A 17,867-nucleotide genomic window follows, 5' to 3' on the forward strand; every position below is an offset into this window, starting at 1 on the left:
AATATACATGTGGGTGTGAGCAGGTGTAACAGGCTCCCGCAGCAAAAGGGAGAACAGCGTTTGTAATAAACGCTTCATTGCGTGGCGGCCTCTGCTGTAGTTTATTTGTCGAGCACGGGCTGCGAGACAATTGATAAACCTCTAAATTTGGCACTTAGCCAGTCATAGATTTGAAAACATTAAGTATGATGAGCTTTGTTAGAGTTGTAATTGAGGAGCTCTCTGCTTGCTCGGATTCAGCGGTACACTTAGCTATACAGGAGGCTGCAGTAGTGATGGTTAAGCTTTCTGGTAGTTCGCTCCATCGGACTGGTGGCAGAGACGTCAGAGGATTGACGAAGTGTCAGCATGGCCAGCTATTGAGCTGGCCATGCTGCCTGTTTGCATAGACAGCAATGTGTGAATAATAAGGCAAGATAGCAAGATGGGCGAGTTGGTTGGTTAGGATTCATCGTACTTTTGTTAACAGCGCTAAGCGACGCGGACCGAAGTGTTGTCCGTGGAAAAAAGGACGGTGTTGTCGTGTTTCTTTCTTTTGTCCGTTTCCCTTTGCGCTGTTACCAAAAGTACGATGAATTAACAATTAAGGGGCAGATATGATTCTATGGACGCTGCCACACCCCAGAGTTCCAGATGTAGACGGTCGTACCGCAATGCGTGCAGAGGATACCCAACATCATTTCTCCACTCACCGTCGCATGGATCTGCGTGATAGGATGGAGTGCTTTGATCCAATACTATCACGCTGACGATGGTATATTCTTTTTTATTCTTGGTAAAATAAGGAAGTAAACTTAAGTAAGGCGAGCAATGTCGGTCCATAAGATATAGAAGGGAAGAGCAAAACAACCTTATCCGTGTTTTGGAAATTACATTTGCAAAATAGACTCGTCGTGTGCCTGTTGCGAACGTTTAGCACTTCTCACTTTGTCGGTGATGATGTCGGGGTTTCAGAACCATTCCAAAGGATGTGTCGGAGGAGGTGGGCCGGTTGAGCAGCGTGCTGGGAGACCGGTGACGTACACGTTTGGCGTAAGCTGCGACGTATAAGCTTTAACAAACGCCCTCCCCCCCTTTCTGTACCAGTCATTTGTGCATCACTCGAAGAACAGTCTGCGTCGCGTGTGTCGAAGAGAGTGCCGACGCTGCTGCAGCTGTCGCGGTGGCCACATGTGCACGAGGCGCTCTGGTCGCTGTCATCACAGGCGGAGCCTCGAGCTGGTGCCTTGCGCGCAGGTGTCGGTCCAGGTCCCTGCGTCGGACCAGCCTTTTGGCGCATAGCGCGCAGCGGTAGGGCGAATCCCGCTGCGCGTGCAGGCGCACGTGCTTGTTCAGGTTGGACGGGTCGCTGAACGGCCTGTGGCAGAATCGGCACTCCAGGGGCTTGTGGCCGGTGTGCGTGCGCACGTGGATCTTGAGGCCGTACCTGCAAACACGCGCACGCTGCTTGGAAATGCTGCCTCGTATAAAGGTTCGTGTCGCGTTCTAGCAGATAAGCAGTGAGCCTTTAGGCGGTGTGGCTGGAAAAGTGACAGGTTTGCGTTCCTTTCTGTTGTTCTTATATCGCAACACTATCATTACACTAATAAAACGTTATAGTTCGGTGTATTCGGTATTAATACATATGTTTTACAATGGGAAAAGCGTAATTTGTTGCTTTTATGGGGTATACCGTGGGCGAAAGGTGAGCGCGTGACATGTTTTCGAGCATTCTACTTCATCATCATCCTACTTGGATGCAGCGGGCACGGCGGCAGCCGCATGTTGCGGGAGGTAAGTATGCCCCATGTCATATCAAGTCTTTCAAATATGTTGTGAACGACTAAAGATTATATGCCCTGTAGCCACTCCGCTATGGCTGCCAGGCCTGTTTCTTTGCACTGTAAGTGTAAGTGGGCGCTTCAGTAATGCGCCTGCGGGATTCTTGAGCTAAAATTTCGTATATGGGCTCCCTCGGCGTCTACGTGAACACGGAAAGTAAGTGCTCATCGCAGAAATCGTTCAAGAGCCTCGTTGAAGTGTAATCCCTGTGCTTCGGTCGAGAAATGGCCAGTGCTGTCGCTTAGCGGTAATATTTTCGAGTCGAATACCACTCGGCGAACGCGGGGAGAGACCCAACACGCCTCTGCTCACCTGCGCGAGTAGAGCTTCCCGCAGAAGGCGCACGCGTGCCTGGGAGGCGCCAGCCTGGGCGGCTTGCCGCCACACGCGTCCAGCGCCAGGTGCGCCTTGAGAGGGTTGGGCTGCTCGAAGACCGCGCCGCAGTCCGGGCACGCGTAGCACCGGTGGCCGCGGATGTGCGCCGGCGTCAGCGCCACCGGCACGCCCAGTTCGGCCAGCAGCGCGGGCGACAGCCACGGCCGCAGCTCCTCGCCCGCGCACAGCGCGCGCGTCGTGGTCAGCGAGAGGCGGCCGCACGACAGCCGCGACACGGTCGCGTTCTGCTCGTGGCAGTCGCGGGCCAGCCGCGCGCACAGCGGGTTCGCGGACGCGGGCAGGAGGAGCTCGACGCCGGCGCACGCCACGGGCACCGGCCTCGTCACGGGCCGCGAACCGCCGGCGTCCAGCAGCATCCGGCGCAGCGGCTGGCTGCACGAAGGCGCCGAGAAGGGCCGAGACCGGCAACCCGCCGGCAGGGGCTGCGCGGCCACGAGGGCTGTCTCTTCGCCGCCGGCACTCATGAAGGGGCTTGTCAGCCTGGTAGAGTTAAGGATGGACGAACGTTATATCGCCAGGAAACAAAGACCGCTGTAGCGATTTGACGGATATAGCGAAACTGCGGGTGTAACGAAGATGTAGGGAAATTTGGTTAAGGAAATGCGACAGTTATAAGTGTGCATCAATATGTAATTGTATCCGCGCTGACTTAATATATCACACCTTTCGTATTCGGTGCCACTACTATTCGGCGATTATTACGAAACCACGCATTGAACGAAAATTAGTATGAGTGCACGAAGGACGGTGAAAGACATAACGCGGGCGCTGACTCGCAACTGATTTCTTTTATTGGAAGTATATGCGTACAGGAAATATGCGCATGCTCCATGCAATGCGAGAACAAACAGTGAAGTACAGCTTGTTAATCATCCATCAAGGTGCATAACCTCAGCGTCATGCAAAATGACTGACGTTCTGTATATGCCCTTATCTACATTTTATTTTATGTGGCATGTCTTAATGGCTACATGCTCATGCCTATTTTGGCTTTCAGTACAAAGTATTTGTTTTCTATTCTTCTTTTTTTCGAATATATACGCATGCACCTACACTGGCCACAGTGTACACGTGCAAGAAACGCAACTGGAGGTTATCGTTTGACGACCTTCCATGTTCACTTAATCTAGCGTTAACGCAAAGCTCAGTTTGGTCTGTGCAAGTTATTTCGCACGAGGTCGGGCACTGGTAAACAACCCTCACTGAACATGAGACAAGCGGCTTCTTTTGTTTTATCGTAAAAATCTTCCTGCACTGGTCTCCGGCATTTCCCAGTCTCCTACAAGAAACACACCATATTTATTTTCTTTTATTTTTTATTTTTTGAGGACGACGTCGTCTCTGAACCTTTTCCTCACATTATTTAACCCCGTGCGAAAGCTGTGTACGTAACTAGTCAAATTGGGTCTAGGGGCGCAAAAGCGACTAAGGCTGTGCTGGGCCAACCACAAGGTGTTATAAAATCAAATTTAAAAGCAACAAATATTGTTGCGCTTTTTTTTTTTCCCGGACAGCTGTTGCAACTAATATGCTTCAGTTTTTTTTTTACTTTGCTACAAGAAAACAAGATCACATTATTTGGGTATCCAGCACCCTTAAAAAGGAGCTTTAGCTAGGGAGCTTCTATCGATACAGACGGAAATAGAGAAGCTTTCCTCGACAACCACAGCACCGGATTTGATTAGGTGTTTTACGTTTAAAAGATCAAGGTATAATATTGTTACTGTAAGAAGCAGATTATTCATTTACGCCAACGATTGTTTATGGAAAACTGTTGAAAATATGAAAATTAAAGAAAAGCAAGGCTATCAATTTTAAACTCTGTAACTCAGCAATGAAAAACGATGCCACAATTCTGTGAACGACACCTAATATTACATCTAAAGAGGACATACTTGATATATTATATGCAGCTATAAAATATACCACTAATATATGAGGAGAACTTTTGCAAAACCCTTATAAACATTGCAATTAATTCACGTGAACTGTAAATTCATGTATCAAATTTATCCGCTTTAGGTTCTCATAACGGATGCAGTTTACAAAACTGCCCTATCTGTTTCTGGTGCAGAGTTACGAATTCGTAAACTTCGCATTTCTATTTTTTTTACTTGGAAACTTATGGCAATTCTTTTTTAAATGTCAGCGAAAAATCAATATTTTGCTTTTTGCAGTCACAACATAATTTTTCTTTCTCTCTCAAATGCAATAAATTTCATTCAAATCGTTTAGGAGGTTGTCTCATAAAAGTTGCCCAGAACTCCGCTGCGTCACTAGGTGAGCAGGCAGAGTGCGGCTATTACAAGATACGAATGATATGAAAAGAGGCTATCAGTCCAGATGGGGTCAAATACCACTACAGAAGCAGTGTGCAACTAACCTACGGGCACAACGAAGGAAACGATAGATCAAATCACGATGATGGACACTTTTCTCGAAACTGTATGGTGGCTTCTGCGTGTAGACGTACTCGCAAATTCTGGGAGAAACTACGAGACGCTTAGAATAGACATTTGGGGCGGAGACGCATGCGATGGCCGGCGAAACTTGTCACGCGTGCCATCCTCACAGACTACAAGCTCAGCTACGACGCACTAGAACACGTGATTTAAACAAACTGCTCACCATTTCAGAGCTATAGGAACCATTTTAGAGGCCCGAGGTTTCATCATCAGCCGATTCAAATCCACTTCGAAACGAGGACTATACTAGCGACCTCCAATTACCCCTCTCCTGTGTCAGCATAGTCCGACAGCATGTCGGAATATTTCTGAATCTCATCACTCCGTATAATGACGTGATACATCCTCGATTAGGTCTCCCTTCCTTTAGCACCAATTCTGACAGACCTCCGATTAATTGGTGAAGGTGGTTTATTTCTAGTGGCAGCTGTTTTTTCTGCTTGAGACATGTGGTTTCGGGGCGAAATAATGCATATAACGAAGTTAACGTCGTCGAATCTGCGCAGTTTCGTTATAACGAGGTTTCACCTCTCGTCACGCTGTGGTGAACACGGCTTCGGGAATCCGAGAGCAGTGCAAATGAACATTGCGAGCGACACGAGGGGAGAAGAGGGGGGGGGGGGTGCGACGGCACGTTGCGTGAATGTCTAGCGTCATTCGTGGAGTGCTTCTCGAGCGCTTCATGGCGAACGCTGAGCAGGTACAACGAAGTGCGTGCCTCGGTGCCCGTAGACGCCAACGGAGGCTGTTCGTCGTAGGGATTTCTCTATAATCGCAAACTGTGCACGAGAACAAGCTTAACCTAGCTGAATACGTAGGACTAGAGAAATAGTTTTGGTCGTCATTCACTGAACCGATTTCAATGATATTCGTTGCATTAAAAGAAGAAGAAAAAAATCAACTTAGAAATCTACCCACTCCAGGGGCAGAATCTTTTTCTAATTATCAAAATTCTTAACTATCTATATTATTTCTAAATATTAGCATATAAGCATAGAGTTTGCTGTTACGTAAATAAACGTTAGAAAATGATATCCCAATTCTATAAGGTGCATTTATTGGAACATATAAAGAGAACAAAATTGATGTGCGCCGCTTTGAAATGCGCCACAAGTTCGCGGTTAGGGCTTTGTAGAATTCATGCAAGCAATGTGATGATTCTACGTAAGTTGTGAAATAATATAACATGATTTTTCACTTCAAACCATTTAACGGATACTGCTTACAGAATTGCGAAACCTGTTTTAGTTGCAAAGTTTAAAATTTGTGAACTTAGTGCTTCAAATTATTTTCATTCGCAAATTTTTGGAAATTCTTGTAGGAAATTCGTGGCCATAGTTATAGATATTCCTTCCAGCGGTTGGTAGAGTTTAGCTTTAGCTCTCAAATGCACCACATTTTATTTGAATCTGTTCATGGTTTTCCAATCGGAGCAAAATTTCCGCGTTTCGCACGTATTTGATTAGCACAATGGGAGTAGAAACTTTTTGTTCTTAAATCTCAAGTTAACCTTATATTTGACAATAAAGGGGTAGTTACGTTCAGTATCGTGTAATTTAGTAAACCGTTAGGGCCGTCTTTCAACCGCCCCCACCCCCACCCCCTACAGGTTTACCGTGCTTCTACAACATACAAGTGACTTGGCTATCCACTAATACAAAGCACTTAACAAGAACACATCAATTAACGCTACGAATATTGATGTCTTCATCAACAAATGTTACCTTTACGCACATCCAAATAATAGCTGCGTAGTAGTGCGCAGACCAGGGCCAAATCAATGAAGTAGATAGACCCAGGATTCCGTACTCACCCTGTGAGCTTCCAGTCGGTTGCTTTGCCGGCCAAACTTTGAAGCCATGCGGTGCGGCCGCCTTTCCAAGAGGCGGAGCGATGGGCCGGTCCCAAAGCGGTGAACCAACCACCCGCCGCAGCATCCCCACCACGGGAGCGAACCAGCTGCGGGGCACGCTTGATCGCCGCGGCTGGTTTGCACTCGCCCGAGGGTGCGCGTATCCCTTACATGAAATAAAGACCGAGTTTGAATCTGTGTTCGTAGCGAGATCAAACAGTGGCTCGCCAACAAGCGAGCATCATCTTCTCCTGCGAATGTCGCAGGTGCGGACAGCGCCTCCATACTCTGCCAGTAGTGACAGAGAGTGGTTGTTCTTTTTTTTAAAGTTTGTTTGAGAGCAGAAAGAAGGAAGGCACTGGTTACTGCGTGCTTCGTTTTATTCATAAAACGGCAGCGCAGGAAGGAGCGTGGTTTCGCTGGTAGCCATTTGATGTTGGTGTCCTGGTACGACTGAACGGGACGTTCCCTTTCTTTTTTTTTACATACGGCTCGCGTGGCATCACCATATGTAGAGAGCCCAAAGAAAATATTGATAGCTCAATTAATAATTAGAACTCGGCGATCGTGCCCGCAGGGAATCGTGCCGCATGTCCAGCTGCCACTGCCTGGTGTCCCATTGATAAAGACGCGGGTGAGACACGTGGAAGTTTTTGACCATTGTCACCGCCCATTGTCATTGTGATTGTCATTGACACATGTTTAATGCGTATGGGGATAAAATAATAACTATTTGACTTTGCACAATATTTATTTCTTTTTCAGGTATGAATCTTATGCTACTTTATCTAAGTTAACAGAATTACAAAAGAAAAAAAAAGCAATTGCATGTGGCATGTCGCGCTAGTGTACTTCCTGCGCTAGCTTACTCGAAGAGGCGATGATTTACATAACAAAGAAAATGAAATCCATCATTCGCTTTTAATAATAAATTGTTAAACTAGCTACTTTGGGCACATGTTGTAATTTAGGAATTGAAGCGAGTGAGTTTTTAAGGCAGATCCGCCCGGAAAGAATTTTGAAACTAACACCATGTTTGAGATTGGCGCCGCGAAACTTACGGTAAAAATTCATGGCTGGCCTGCTTACTTTTACTTAAGAAAACGCCTTTTTAAGTATTGAATTGCAAGAACAACTAGATCCGTATTCACAAAATGCTTTCACGCTATATAATTGTTCTTAAAAAAACAACAATCTAGCCAATCCTCATACCAGAAATAATATTAGCGAAGGCAACCGGTCAGACGCAAAGAGCACTTACAAACGAAAAGCTTTGTGAATTCGGTTCCTGGAACGCCAGTGTCAGTGTATTTCGTCACACAGTTTTAGAACGCATGCTTCGAATCTAGCGACATCATCAGAATTCGTTTCAAGTGGATATGCACTGCCAACTCACCGGCTACAATACGGAAATTGCAATATCTTCGATAAGATGAGTTATTTAAAATTTAATTAACAAAATTTAAAAGATCAGCTTATTACATTTCAGTTCAAGTAGTCGCAGCTCGAGGAGTGGAATTGTGCTACATGCCAACAGGAGATCTTTAGAGAATTTATTACCTAAAAAAAAGAAAACGAAAACGAGAAGTAAAACAACACCCTTACACTAGCTGCACCAGTGTCACCCGCTATTGCAGGGAACATCTCAGTAGTATAAAAGCGCTCATGACACCACAACTTAGGCTTGTAGTCTAATTTTCAGTAACTGATATCGACAGTGAGTCACGTCGGTCATCTCTTTTTACGAGTATAGGAGAACTGCTGAAGATAAGCTGCATGCGCCTCATATTGACACGCGTATAAATTGTTTATAATTTGGGGGACCGCTTTTCAGGAGCCAATCTGTGCTACAATGTTATCGCTCAGCGCAAGACACGCCTTTCTGATATCGCTGGTTCTATACGCTGTCTGTTGTCACCGCAACTCGTGTAATCAGATTGCATGCGCGATACGAATTGAGTAATTCTTTATGGAAGGCACGCAGGCACCAGTGATTACGCTGGAACCTTCGACGATTCATGCACAAAAGACGACGCGCTTGACCCGCAGATCAGATTCTCGACGATCGCTGACTTTGATCGCCGCTATCTTTGTGCCTGAGTGTTACTTGCTTTGCTGCGCACGAGTTCGCCAATTAAGGAACGAAATTCGTAACTCGCAGTATTGACATTGGGTCGTTATTTACAGTCACTATACAACGTGACAACATAATTATGCGTTTCACTTGAGAGGGGACTATTCTGTACAACACAACTTAGAAATCTTGCTAACGCGCGCCGAAACGCGCAGTTGTTGCTTGTCTAGGGTCCTTCATTTTTGGGTATTGTATGTATTCACATGCAGGGGGGGGGGGGTGAAATTGGGTGCTATATTTAAAGAGGGAAACCGCGGAGAAATCGCGGGTTTTGTAGCCCGGCAGTTCAAAGCTGGGAATATTTCTGGTTAAGTAAAAAAAAAAACAATTAACACAAACAATGGTCTTCTTTTGCACATAAATGTTCTATTAAAACAAGCGAAATCGCTCACGCGAACAGGTAATGACACAGACAGATACTCGCAAATTACGTGACGAACTCGTTTTAACGAATTCTGGTTGTCAGGCTTTATTAACGCCTTTTCAGGAAACCACATTAACAAAAAGCAAAAAAAAAGAAAAGAAAGAAAATGTACGAGTTTGGCGATGCGTTGTTTGCACTGTTTTCTGCACTTTTTTTTTAACGCAGTGAATAAGTAAAAAAAAAGATAGTGCACAAGCTAGGGCGTGCTTCGCAGGAGGTGTGATACTCTTACTTATATTACATGCGCTTATTGACGTACATATATGCATTGAGAGCATTTCTGTGTCCATCGTCAAGACGATGGACACATCATCAAGACGAGCTGTAAAATGAAAGAGTGCGAAACACAGACAGATACGGAGCTGAGTACCGCGGCGCTGTTGGGTCCAGCGCAGTCTCCGTGTGTTTAACACTACATTTACAGTTGCAATACCAACACGTCCAAGCATCCACTCTTGTAATTTTAAAGATGATAGACATTTACTCATCGGCGTCCTATGGCATACCCCCGAATTTGCAGCCACAATGTCCTAATTCTGCAGCATCAACCACCCTCCACCCCTCCCTCAAAAAAAGAAAGAAAGAAAGAAAGAAAGAAAGAAAGAAAAGAAAGATAGCCTGGAACGCCCTCTTGCATTTTGTCTTCAATCTCCCTATTTTACTCCTTACTACTCTACCCCCCCCCCCCCCCCCGCAACCTAACCTAACCTCTCTTTATCCTTTTCCCCAGCGTCTATAGATTTTATACGTTAGTAAGGTGAGGATTGGTTTCCTTTCGAATAACAAAAATGTTAAAAAACTGACAGTTATCATACCGGTACCCTATACGCCATCCTCTTGCTCTTCTTTTTTCCCACGTGCGAGATAACGATCCCGAATCACATCTGGTTAATTTCCCGCCTTCTCTATACCTCATTCCTCTCTCTCTCTCTCTCCCTTGAAGTGCTTGCTTGCTGCTTGCAGTTTATTTTCTAGCGGTTTTGTCGATTTTACGTCACTTCAAACCGCTTAGCTAGGTTTCTTTTATTGCTATAGTAATCACATGGATACAGGCGAATTTTCGCCACCGTCGTCGCCGTCGCCAAGGAGCTTCGCATTTATTTATGTATATTTATGGTACATCTTTATGCTCTATGTCAATGCTATACTATTCAACCGCTAAGCTGCTGGGACCAGGTCTTACGTGCTCGACTAAATTATTCCTCAGAATTTTGAGAATGGCAGCCCGCAAACAAATGTCATGAAACATAAGATTAACAGCGAACAGTTTTTATCTTAAATCTTCTCAGCTAGACTATAATAAATATTATAAGTGCAAAAGGATGTCACTGCTCAAACTAGAAAATGATGTATGTTTACTGGATCGGCTCTTTACGGGCATTGTAGTGGCGCCTGTGGGATATCATTACAGGCCCTACACGGCGTGGTATAGCTTTTAAGGAAGCCTGAAATTTTGGCGTACCCCCACGTATCGCATCCGCGTTAGTCGGACCTTAAGTCCCTAAATATTTTTACGGATTTTTTTCAAAAGAAAAATCATCATCGTCAGCAGCATATTTTATGTCCACTGCAGGACGGAGGCCTCTCCCTGCGATCTCCAATTACCTCTGTCCTGCGCCAACCGTTTCTAACTAGCGCCTGCGAATTTCCTAATTTCATCGCCCCACTTACCCTTCTGCCTTCCTCGACTGTGCTTCCCTTCTCTTGGCTCCAGTTCCGTAACACTAATGGTCCGCCGGTTTACCTATGTATACGCATTACAGGACCTGCCCACCTTCATTTTTTCGCTTAATGTCAATTGGAATATCGGCTATATCCGTTTGCTCTCTGATCCACAGCGCTATCTTTCTTTTTCTTAACGTAATGCCTAACATTCTTCATTCTATCGCTCTTTGTGCGGTCCTTAACCTGTTCTCAAACCTCTTTGTCAGTCCCCAAGTTTGTGCCCCATATGTTAGCACTGGTGGAATGCACTGACTGTACACCTTTATCTTCAATGATAATGGTAAGCTTCCAGTCGGGATCTGACAATGTCTGCTGTATGCGCTCCAAGCCATTTTCATTATTCTGTAAATTTCCTTCTCATGATCAGGGTCCCCTGTGAATAATTGACCTATATGTAAACGTATACTCCTTCACAGACTCTAAAGGCTGACTGGCGATTATGAATTTTTGTTCCCTTGCCAGGCTATTGATCATTATCTTTGTCGTCTCCATATTAATCTTCAACCTCACTCTTACACTCTCTCTGCTAAGGTCCTCAATCTATTGTAGCTCGTCCCCAGCGTTTCTGAACAGGATAATGTCATCTGCAAACCGAAGGTTGCTGAGATATTCGCCGTTGATCCTCACTCTTAAGACTTCCCAGCTTCATAGCTTGAGTACTTCTTCCAAGCACGCTGTGAATAAAAGAAAATATAACAGCTTAAAAAGTATCTAAGGACTTTAGTCGGACCCGTTCGTAGTTAGAACATCACCCGAGAAGGTCAAGCGCGGCTCTAAACCTTCCTATCGCAGTCAGCTGTTGCTTCGCCCTTCACGCGAAACTTCTTGATCTAAATTACCTCTTTGTCCTTTGAAAGTTCTGTTTCCTGTTATTTTGTTCATCTGTCATTCTGGCTGGTATTGTGTTTCGCGCTTATTTTGCATTTTGTAACATGTTGTGCCTGCCCCGTTAATTGGACCCTATAGTGACTTGCGGCATCGAATAAATAAATAAATAAATAAATAAATAAATAAATAAATAAATAAATAAATAAATAAATAAATAATATGCTCGTATTTGACAAAAAAAATCAGTTCAGCGTCAGTTCTCATGCTCTACTGGCAGTTCAATTTACTCTACACTGTAAAATAATTAACGTCCTTAAAATAAATAAAGGCGTAAATAGAGAGTTTTAGATTAGGGGGCTCCGACGCCTTGCGTCCCTCCAATTAAAACTATCTAGTGAGTCTACAACTCACACCCTTCCACCCAAAGAAGATTGTAATGGTGGGAGGTATAGGCAAATATACAACCTTGTTAACTTTTAAGGGTGTAAATTATTTTACAGTGTATAGAGCTTATGCGGCTTGATTATTCTCGTCCTTTCTCTCTAGAAAAATAATTACGTAATTACACTGTTGAAGCCAGTGGCTCAACAACGAAAACTGCGAGTAGTAGCGGTGCTCGCTTTAATGAATACAAATGTGTGCACAGGTGACCGTTTCTCTATAGGAGAGCATCATTTAGAGGCTAATTCACGTGACCATTCCCGTTATCATCACTCGCACCTCGCAGCAGAGAAGACGTTTTAGTACAGTTCTTACGTGGTTACTGTAGTGACCTGCCGTTATGATACGTTATTTCCAAAGAGTTACGTCGTAAGAACCTAGGTACGGGTCGTCTGTGCCCGTGACACGGAAGCTGCGTTCCTCTCATTCCGTTCAACTCCATTCATTGTACTGCCAACTGCGGCGACGATTTGATTGATTTGGAAGGCACAACTCCTCTTCCCTTGTCAGGTCCCAGTAGCACAGCCCTATTGGGTGCTGCTTCAGTGCCTCCCCCCCTCCCCCCTTTCACCGCATCGTATCGGCCACGTCGCCGCAGGCGACAGCTCGCACACCACGTCCTATGCTGGACACGCTATATAGCCCGAAACGAGCCTGCGGCGAAGCGCGCCGGGAATCTGGTAATGGAAAAGTAAATGGCACAAAGAAGACCGCTTCATCAGCGCAGGGAGCGACCGCATCTAATACGCGCCCCCGCGGTGGCGGGGCGCCACATCCGCGGTCCGTGGCGTTGGGCGCGCATCGGAGTCACCGGGGGCGCCGCTTAGTCACGGCGGAGGCCGCGCTGCTCCCTTCATCGCCCGGCGCACGTGCGGCAGGTGCTGCGAGACACACTCTTTGTGCTGACACAGCTGCGGTTCGGCTTTGGTTGCGCGCTCGATTACGGCCTCGTTAGGGACCGAACCCGGCTGCTGGTCTACCGCGGGCCCTATTGTGCTCGGGGGCTCAGCACCCCCTCAAACACCACCTCGAAGCCCCGAGCTCGCGGTTGTCAGCGGCGTGTTGTTACACCGGCGCGGCGGCGACAGTGGTGGTCCCAGGACAAGTGGTCGCCGAGGGTGCCTGCCCGAAGAAGGGGCGGACCCCTGGCGACCCCGGATCGCACTGACTGAGATCTGAGCCTCCAGCGTGGCACCGCCTCCCTGCCGGCTGCCGCTTTAAAGTGCCCTTTCCGCCTCTTTATCCGTGGGTGGACGAGCCGGCTGTGCTTCAGATATCCCCCTCCCCCCTTCAACTTCCTCTTTTCCTTTAAACAAACTTATTGAAACACCAGGCGGCCATATCAGTTCATGGCTCGCATTCGACAAGGTACGCTGCCCCCCTAACTCCTGGTCCTTTTTGTCTTTAATAAAGCCGCACGTGAGGGGCCGTCACGGAGCAGTACTCTCCACAACCCGCCGCCTGGCACTGTCGAAAAAAAGAAGGAATGATGAGAGAAAAGGAAGTTCCATCAATCTGTCCGCGATTTGGTTAGCCGCTCCTATTGCAAAAGTTGGCGATTTTAACTTCAGTTCGTCAACTTAAACTTCCGTCACAATCCGACACGCTATTTTCACGACGCTGCAACTCATATGCTATGGGTTTAGTGTTCCTAGCTTCCTTGTATCACCCGATACAGGCAAACAGGTGGAAGGCGTACCCGTTAACCTAACGCTGGTTTCTTGAGATAACAAAACTGTTGATCCTTTGTTTTTATTTATCTTAGAATGGTCTTTTATTCTATTTTGGGTCATTCCGTTTTTCGAAACCAAGGTGCGTGGACCTGGACAACCCCACAAAAAGAATCAGGCACGCCGCCGTGTTGATGGACATGCGTGGACGTCATATGCGATGCAAGAAAAAGCATTCACAATTCCTGCTAGAACGCACATGTAGGCAGGCATGTGGTAACTCCGCGTTAACATTGAACACCCTCTTCCCTGTTTGAGCCAAGGCACCGAGGGTATGGCTTCGCCCCAGGACTGCACGGAGAATTGCGTAGCGCTACAATGGGAACGCCGTGAAGACATGAGTAAGACGATCCTGAACAACAATGTTTCGAGAATAACATGTGCGAGCGAATTATATGTCGCATATATATATATATATACATTCAAGGATACCGGTATCTGCTTTGTACGGCGCAGCTGTCCGCGGTTGCATTGTTCCGAATATTATGGAGTAGACTGCCTGTGAAGACAGCTCACTGTATGGCGCTGGTGTAGCTGTCTGGAAAAGAGATATCTGGGCCACGTCTCCGCGCTTCCTCAGACAAAACGAGCTTCTCAAGCAAACTTAACGTAAGTGATACCATCTTTAATTTTAGTCACACTAACCCTCTTTTGGGTCCTGAGCCTATTACATTCCCAATGAGAAGAGAAGCACAGTTTTAACAAGAGAGAATGGCCGGGCTTTTGCTTACATCCCGTGTGCAATGAATGTACGTACTATTAGCGCCAGAAGTCTTACTGGATGAAGGATCGAAGTAGCAAAATACCAGCGTATATTTAGCACGAGGTCTCGAATTGCGCGAAACCCCGCATTATATTCGGACAGACAAGTGGAGAAAACGTGCACATACGCTGCGCAGAAATCAGTCTGTTCAGTGGATCGCGGCGCTTTGTAAACTTTTGGCGCCGATAGTACATTTCCTGCGTGCATTGTCATGGGAAGGGCGCGATAGTGGCTTGCTACCACAGCAATGTCCGAGTAGCCTTTTTGCGTTGACATAATATTACTTAGGTGTTCAACATGTTCAGCATCAACCTCATTTTTTGACTCCAGGGAAAATACGTACTCCTCTTTGTTGTGTACGCTTCCATCAAAATGAGCCAATTAAGTGCCTGCACACTTTTTCGGATTATCTCGCTCTACCGACCTTTGTGAACGTCTGTAACTGGAACACCCTTCGTGCATGTGTCTCTCTGTGTGAATTTTTTAAAACCCTTTCCTCTCTGTCTTCCTTCTAACCCCTATCTCCCAATCCAAGGTAGGTAGAAAACCGGAGATTAATATCAGGTTAACCTTCCTGCCTTTCCTCTTCATCTCTCTCGCTCTCTCTTTCTCTCTCGCATTATCTCAGTAGTTAGCTATATAGCTATACGACCTGAACCTGAGAGGTCTCTTGATGCCCCCTAGCATCATACGGAAGTTAGAAAAGAAAAAAATAAAGTAAAAAAGTTCGAGCAGAGCTAATCTACGAGGACTAACCAAGTATTGCGAATAGCCGAAACGCGTCATGTATTAGGCGTGTACGCGCTGCAGCCAGGCTCCTCTCTCGCACTTCGCTCTGGACACACTGCGCCCTCTGGCGGCGCCACCGTGAAGTCCGCGCGTGCCCAGTGGCACACATAGGCAGCGATGCAAGTTGGCGTCACAGAGGTTCGTTGAAGGGCGGCACATACCCAGGTCAATAGCCCATTTTTTAGACTGCACTATCTCCGAGGTCAGCCCATATTTTTCGTGGGATAGCTAGATGGCTAGGTAGCTAAACAACCGGGAAGCAAACTGGTCTGAGTGTGGCAAAATATTCGTCACATTAAAAAAAGAAACAGACCAGATTCATTGCTTGCTTGTTCTTCCCCGGCGACCATGGTCATTCGCTAAATGAAATGCGCTTAGGCAATCCCAGCCTGCTTATTTATGATCCCGTGTTTTAAAACTCTAATATATAAAATGTTGGGGATAACCAACTTTTCCCACACTTTCTCGCATACACATGCTGTGCATCGAGATTAGATCACATATGCCGGGTGACTCCACGGTGCGCGCACGCGATTTTTCTCACCAGCAGGCCGGCAAGCGCGACCATGAGTAGTACTTGGCTTACGGCTCTCATCCTGACGACCTTGTGCGCCTCCCGGGGCCTGGCGCATCCACACATCAGGTCGTTCTCGGCCAGCTCTTTCCAAGAGATGAGCACGGGTCCAAACGGTATAGTGCTGGGCCGACAAGGTTACCACGACTCGAGGGGTCATGGGCACTTCATCTCCTACACGGTGGACAAAGGCGGCCAGGTTCACATTCGACACGATCCCACTGGAAGGGTTTTCCTCACTAACCTGGAGAAGACACCATTCCCGCATGCCTTTCACTTGTTCAGGTGCGTGCGAATACGTCACGTCCCCCGTGTATCCCTTAAAACCTCTTGTGCACCCACACTGATGGCAGATGTTCTACTTTTCAACATTAAACGAGAATCGATAAAACAAACAAACAAACAGTTTTAATTATGTCTAACCAACTAGCTCATTGCTGAATTTTCCTTAAAAAATTAGGCACTTTATTGCCGCAGCTTTTCGCAGAATGACGCTAATTTGATGAAAATGTGTCTTCCCGGGTTCATATTGCGTGGCAAGTTGATACAAGACAAAGTTTGGCTACGGGACAGCTGCATGTGCCACGCAATGTTCAGTTTATTAGCATCGCACTGAATTAGCAAACAAAGCTGCGATTTTCGAGACGTTACTAATGCCTTGTCGGCCAACACTTCTCATAGCAAGCTGTATTGGTGTTCGGTCGCCCTTGCAGTGACTGCAAATGTGCCAAATAATATTTTTTTTTCCTGAGTAATGTGTCAGTAACTTGAAACAAGTGTAGCCCATCCAAATGCTTTAATTAAAGTTCATCAAATTTGTGTACCAACGAAATTCACTTACAGAAAAAAAAAAACGCTTTTATCATCTGGAGTAAGCTCAGACTTTCCGTGGGACGCTTATGCAGCCCACTTGAGGATTGGTTTGAAATGAGTGTGAAAGGCAAGAGTGCGAAAGGCACGTTGTTGTTAATAACTGAGAAAAAGGAAAGGAACAGATTTATTCATTACTCATTTTCTTATCTCTCTCTTTGTAACAGGTCACTGCTAACTCCCGATTTTGGTCTGTCTTCATTGAAACTTCTACCGCGATTCCACCAGCCATTTCTGTGCCTTTTGAATCCTTGCAGCAGCGATTCTTACACCAACCGGCATGACGATCAGTACATGAGGATGATGCATGGGATTGCTTAGGCCAACATTACGCACCTACCTACGAAAATTGGCAATACCTTAGCATGGCAACTTATATCGGTGTCTGGCTTTTGTTTTGTATTTATCCATGGCATAAGTATCTTCAACAGGAGGTCCCGATACAGTCCTCGACTATGGGACCTCCTTTTGTATACTACACACATGTAATTTCCTGTATTTTTACCAATAAATAAATTATGAAATAAAAAAGCAGGCAAAGATGGACTGAGTTCATTGGTCTTATGTTTCTTTTTTCGCGCTTGCCTGTAAATTTCAATCGCCTTTCGTTATGTTAACGCAGCCAATTTTTCTTTCTTTCTTTTTTTTTCTTTTCTTTGGCGGGGGGACGATGGGGGAAGGAGAGGGTCATGTTTCCAGTGTCCTCCCTCCTCGCCTTGCTACGCCGCTGAACGCAGCCGTGAGTCCCACGACACGTGAATATTTTATAAAATGGCTACATAAACCATATTTTGAGGCACATATTTAAGCCATGAGTGAAGGAAAACGCTTCTCAAATCTTCAAACTTTATAAACAACGCAAAAAAAAAGCGGTCATTAGCGCGAGACGATGCTCAAACGCAATTTGTGTTTGAACTTCCCGCGTTAGCAAGTATTGCCCTTCTACAGGTGATTACTATTCAATATGCCAGTAATAAGCAATATGTAGAAGACAACTTTTAAATTAATTCCAGGTTTGATCCGGTCTGTTTTAGTTCGAGTTGCTTTTGTTATCT

The 17,867-nt window shown here is 45.9% G+C and overlaps 1 protein-coding gene and 1 long non-coding RNA gene across 7 annotated transcripts; one reads left to right on the forward strand and one right to left on the reverse strand.

Annotated features, from left to right (window-relative positions):
• Nucleotides 1-746: 746 nt before the first annotated feature.
• LOC139060165 (zinc finger protein 569-like) lies at nucleotides 747-2,984 on the reverse strand. Of its 2 annotated transcripts, XM_070539095.1 has the most exons (3): nucleotides 2,881-2,984; nucleotides 2,134-2,697; nucleotides 747-1,426 (listed from the first exon to the last, which is right to left on the reverse strand). In XM_070539095.1, exons 2-3 carry the CDS (start codon nucleotides 2,679-2,681, stop codon nucleotides 1,087-1,089), a joined length of 888 nt encoding a protein of 295 aa, XP_070395196.1. In that variant the 5' UTR covers nucleotides 2,682-2,697; nucleotides 2,881-2,984; the 3' UTR covers nucleotides 747-1,086. The 2 variants fall into 2 exon arrangements, with proteins under 2 accessions (XP_070395196.1, XP_070395195.1); XM_070539094.1 differs by having other exon boundaries at nucleotides 2,134-2,964.
• LOC139060166 (uncharacterized) lies at nucleotides 1,758-17,358 on the forward strand. 5 transcript variants are annotated; one of them, XR_011514633.1, is made up of 4 exons: nucleotides 1,759-1,773; nucleotides 7,112-7,168; nucleotides 15,916-16,227; nucleotides 16,980-17,358. It is a non-coding gene; the product is annotated as an uncharacterized lncRNA (long non-coding RNA). The 5 variants fall into 5 exon arrangements; XR_011514632.1 differs by lacking the exon at nucleotides 7,112-7,168 and having other exon boundaries at nucleotides 1,758-1,773; XR_011514630.1 differs by lacking the exons at nucleotides 1,759-1,773; nucleotides 7,112-7,168 and adding an exon at nucleotides 14,284-14,425 and having other exon boundaries at nucleotides 15,919-16,227.
• The last annotated feature ends 509 nt before the right edge of the window (nucleotides 17,359-17,867 follow it).

The sequence above is a fragment of the Dermacentor albipictus genome, chromosome 5 (assembly GCF_038994185.2).
Source record: "Dermacentor albipictus isolate Rhodes 1998 colony chromosome 5, USDA_Dalb.pri_finalv2, whole genome shotgun sequence".
Classification (NCBI taxonomy): Eukaryota; Metazoa; Arthropoda; class Arachnida; order Ixodida; family Ixodidae; genus Dermacentor; species Dermacentor albipictus.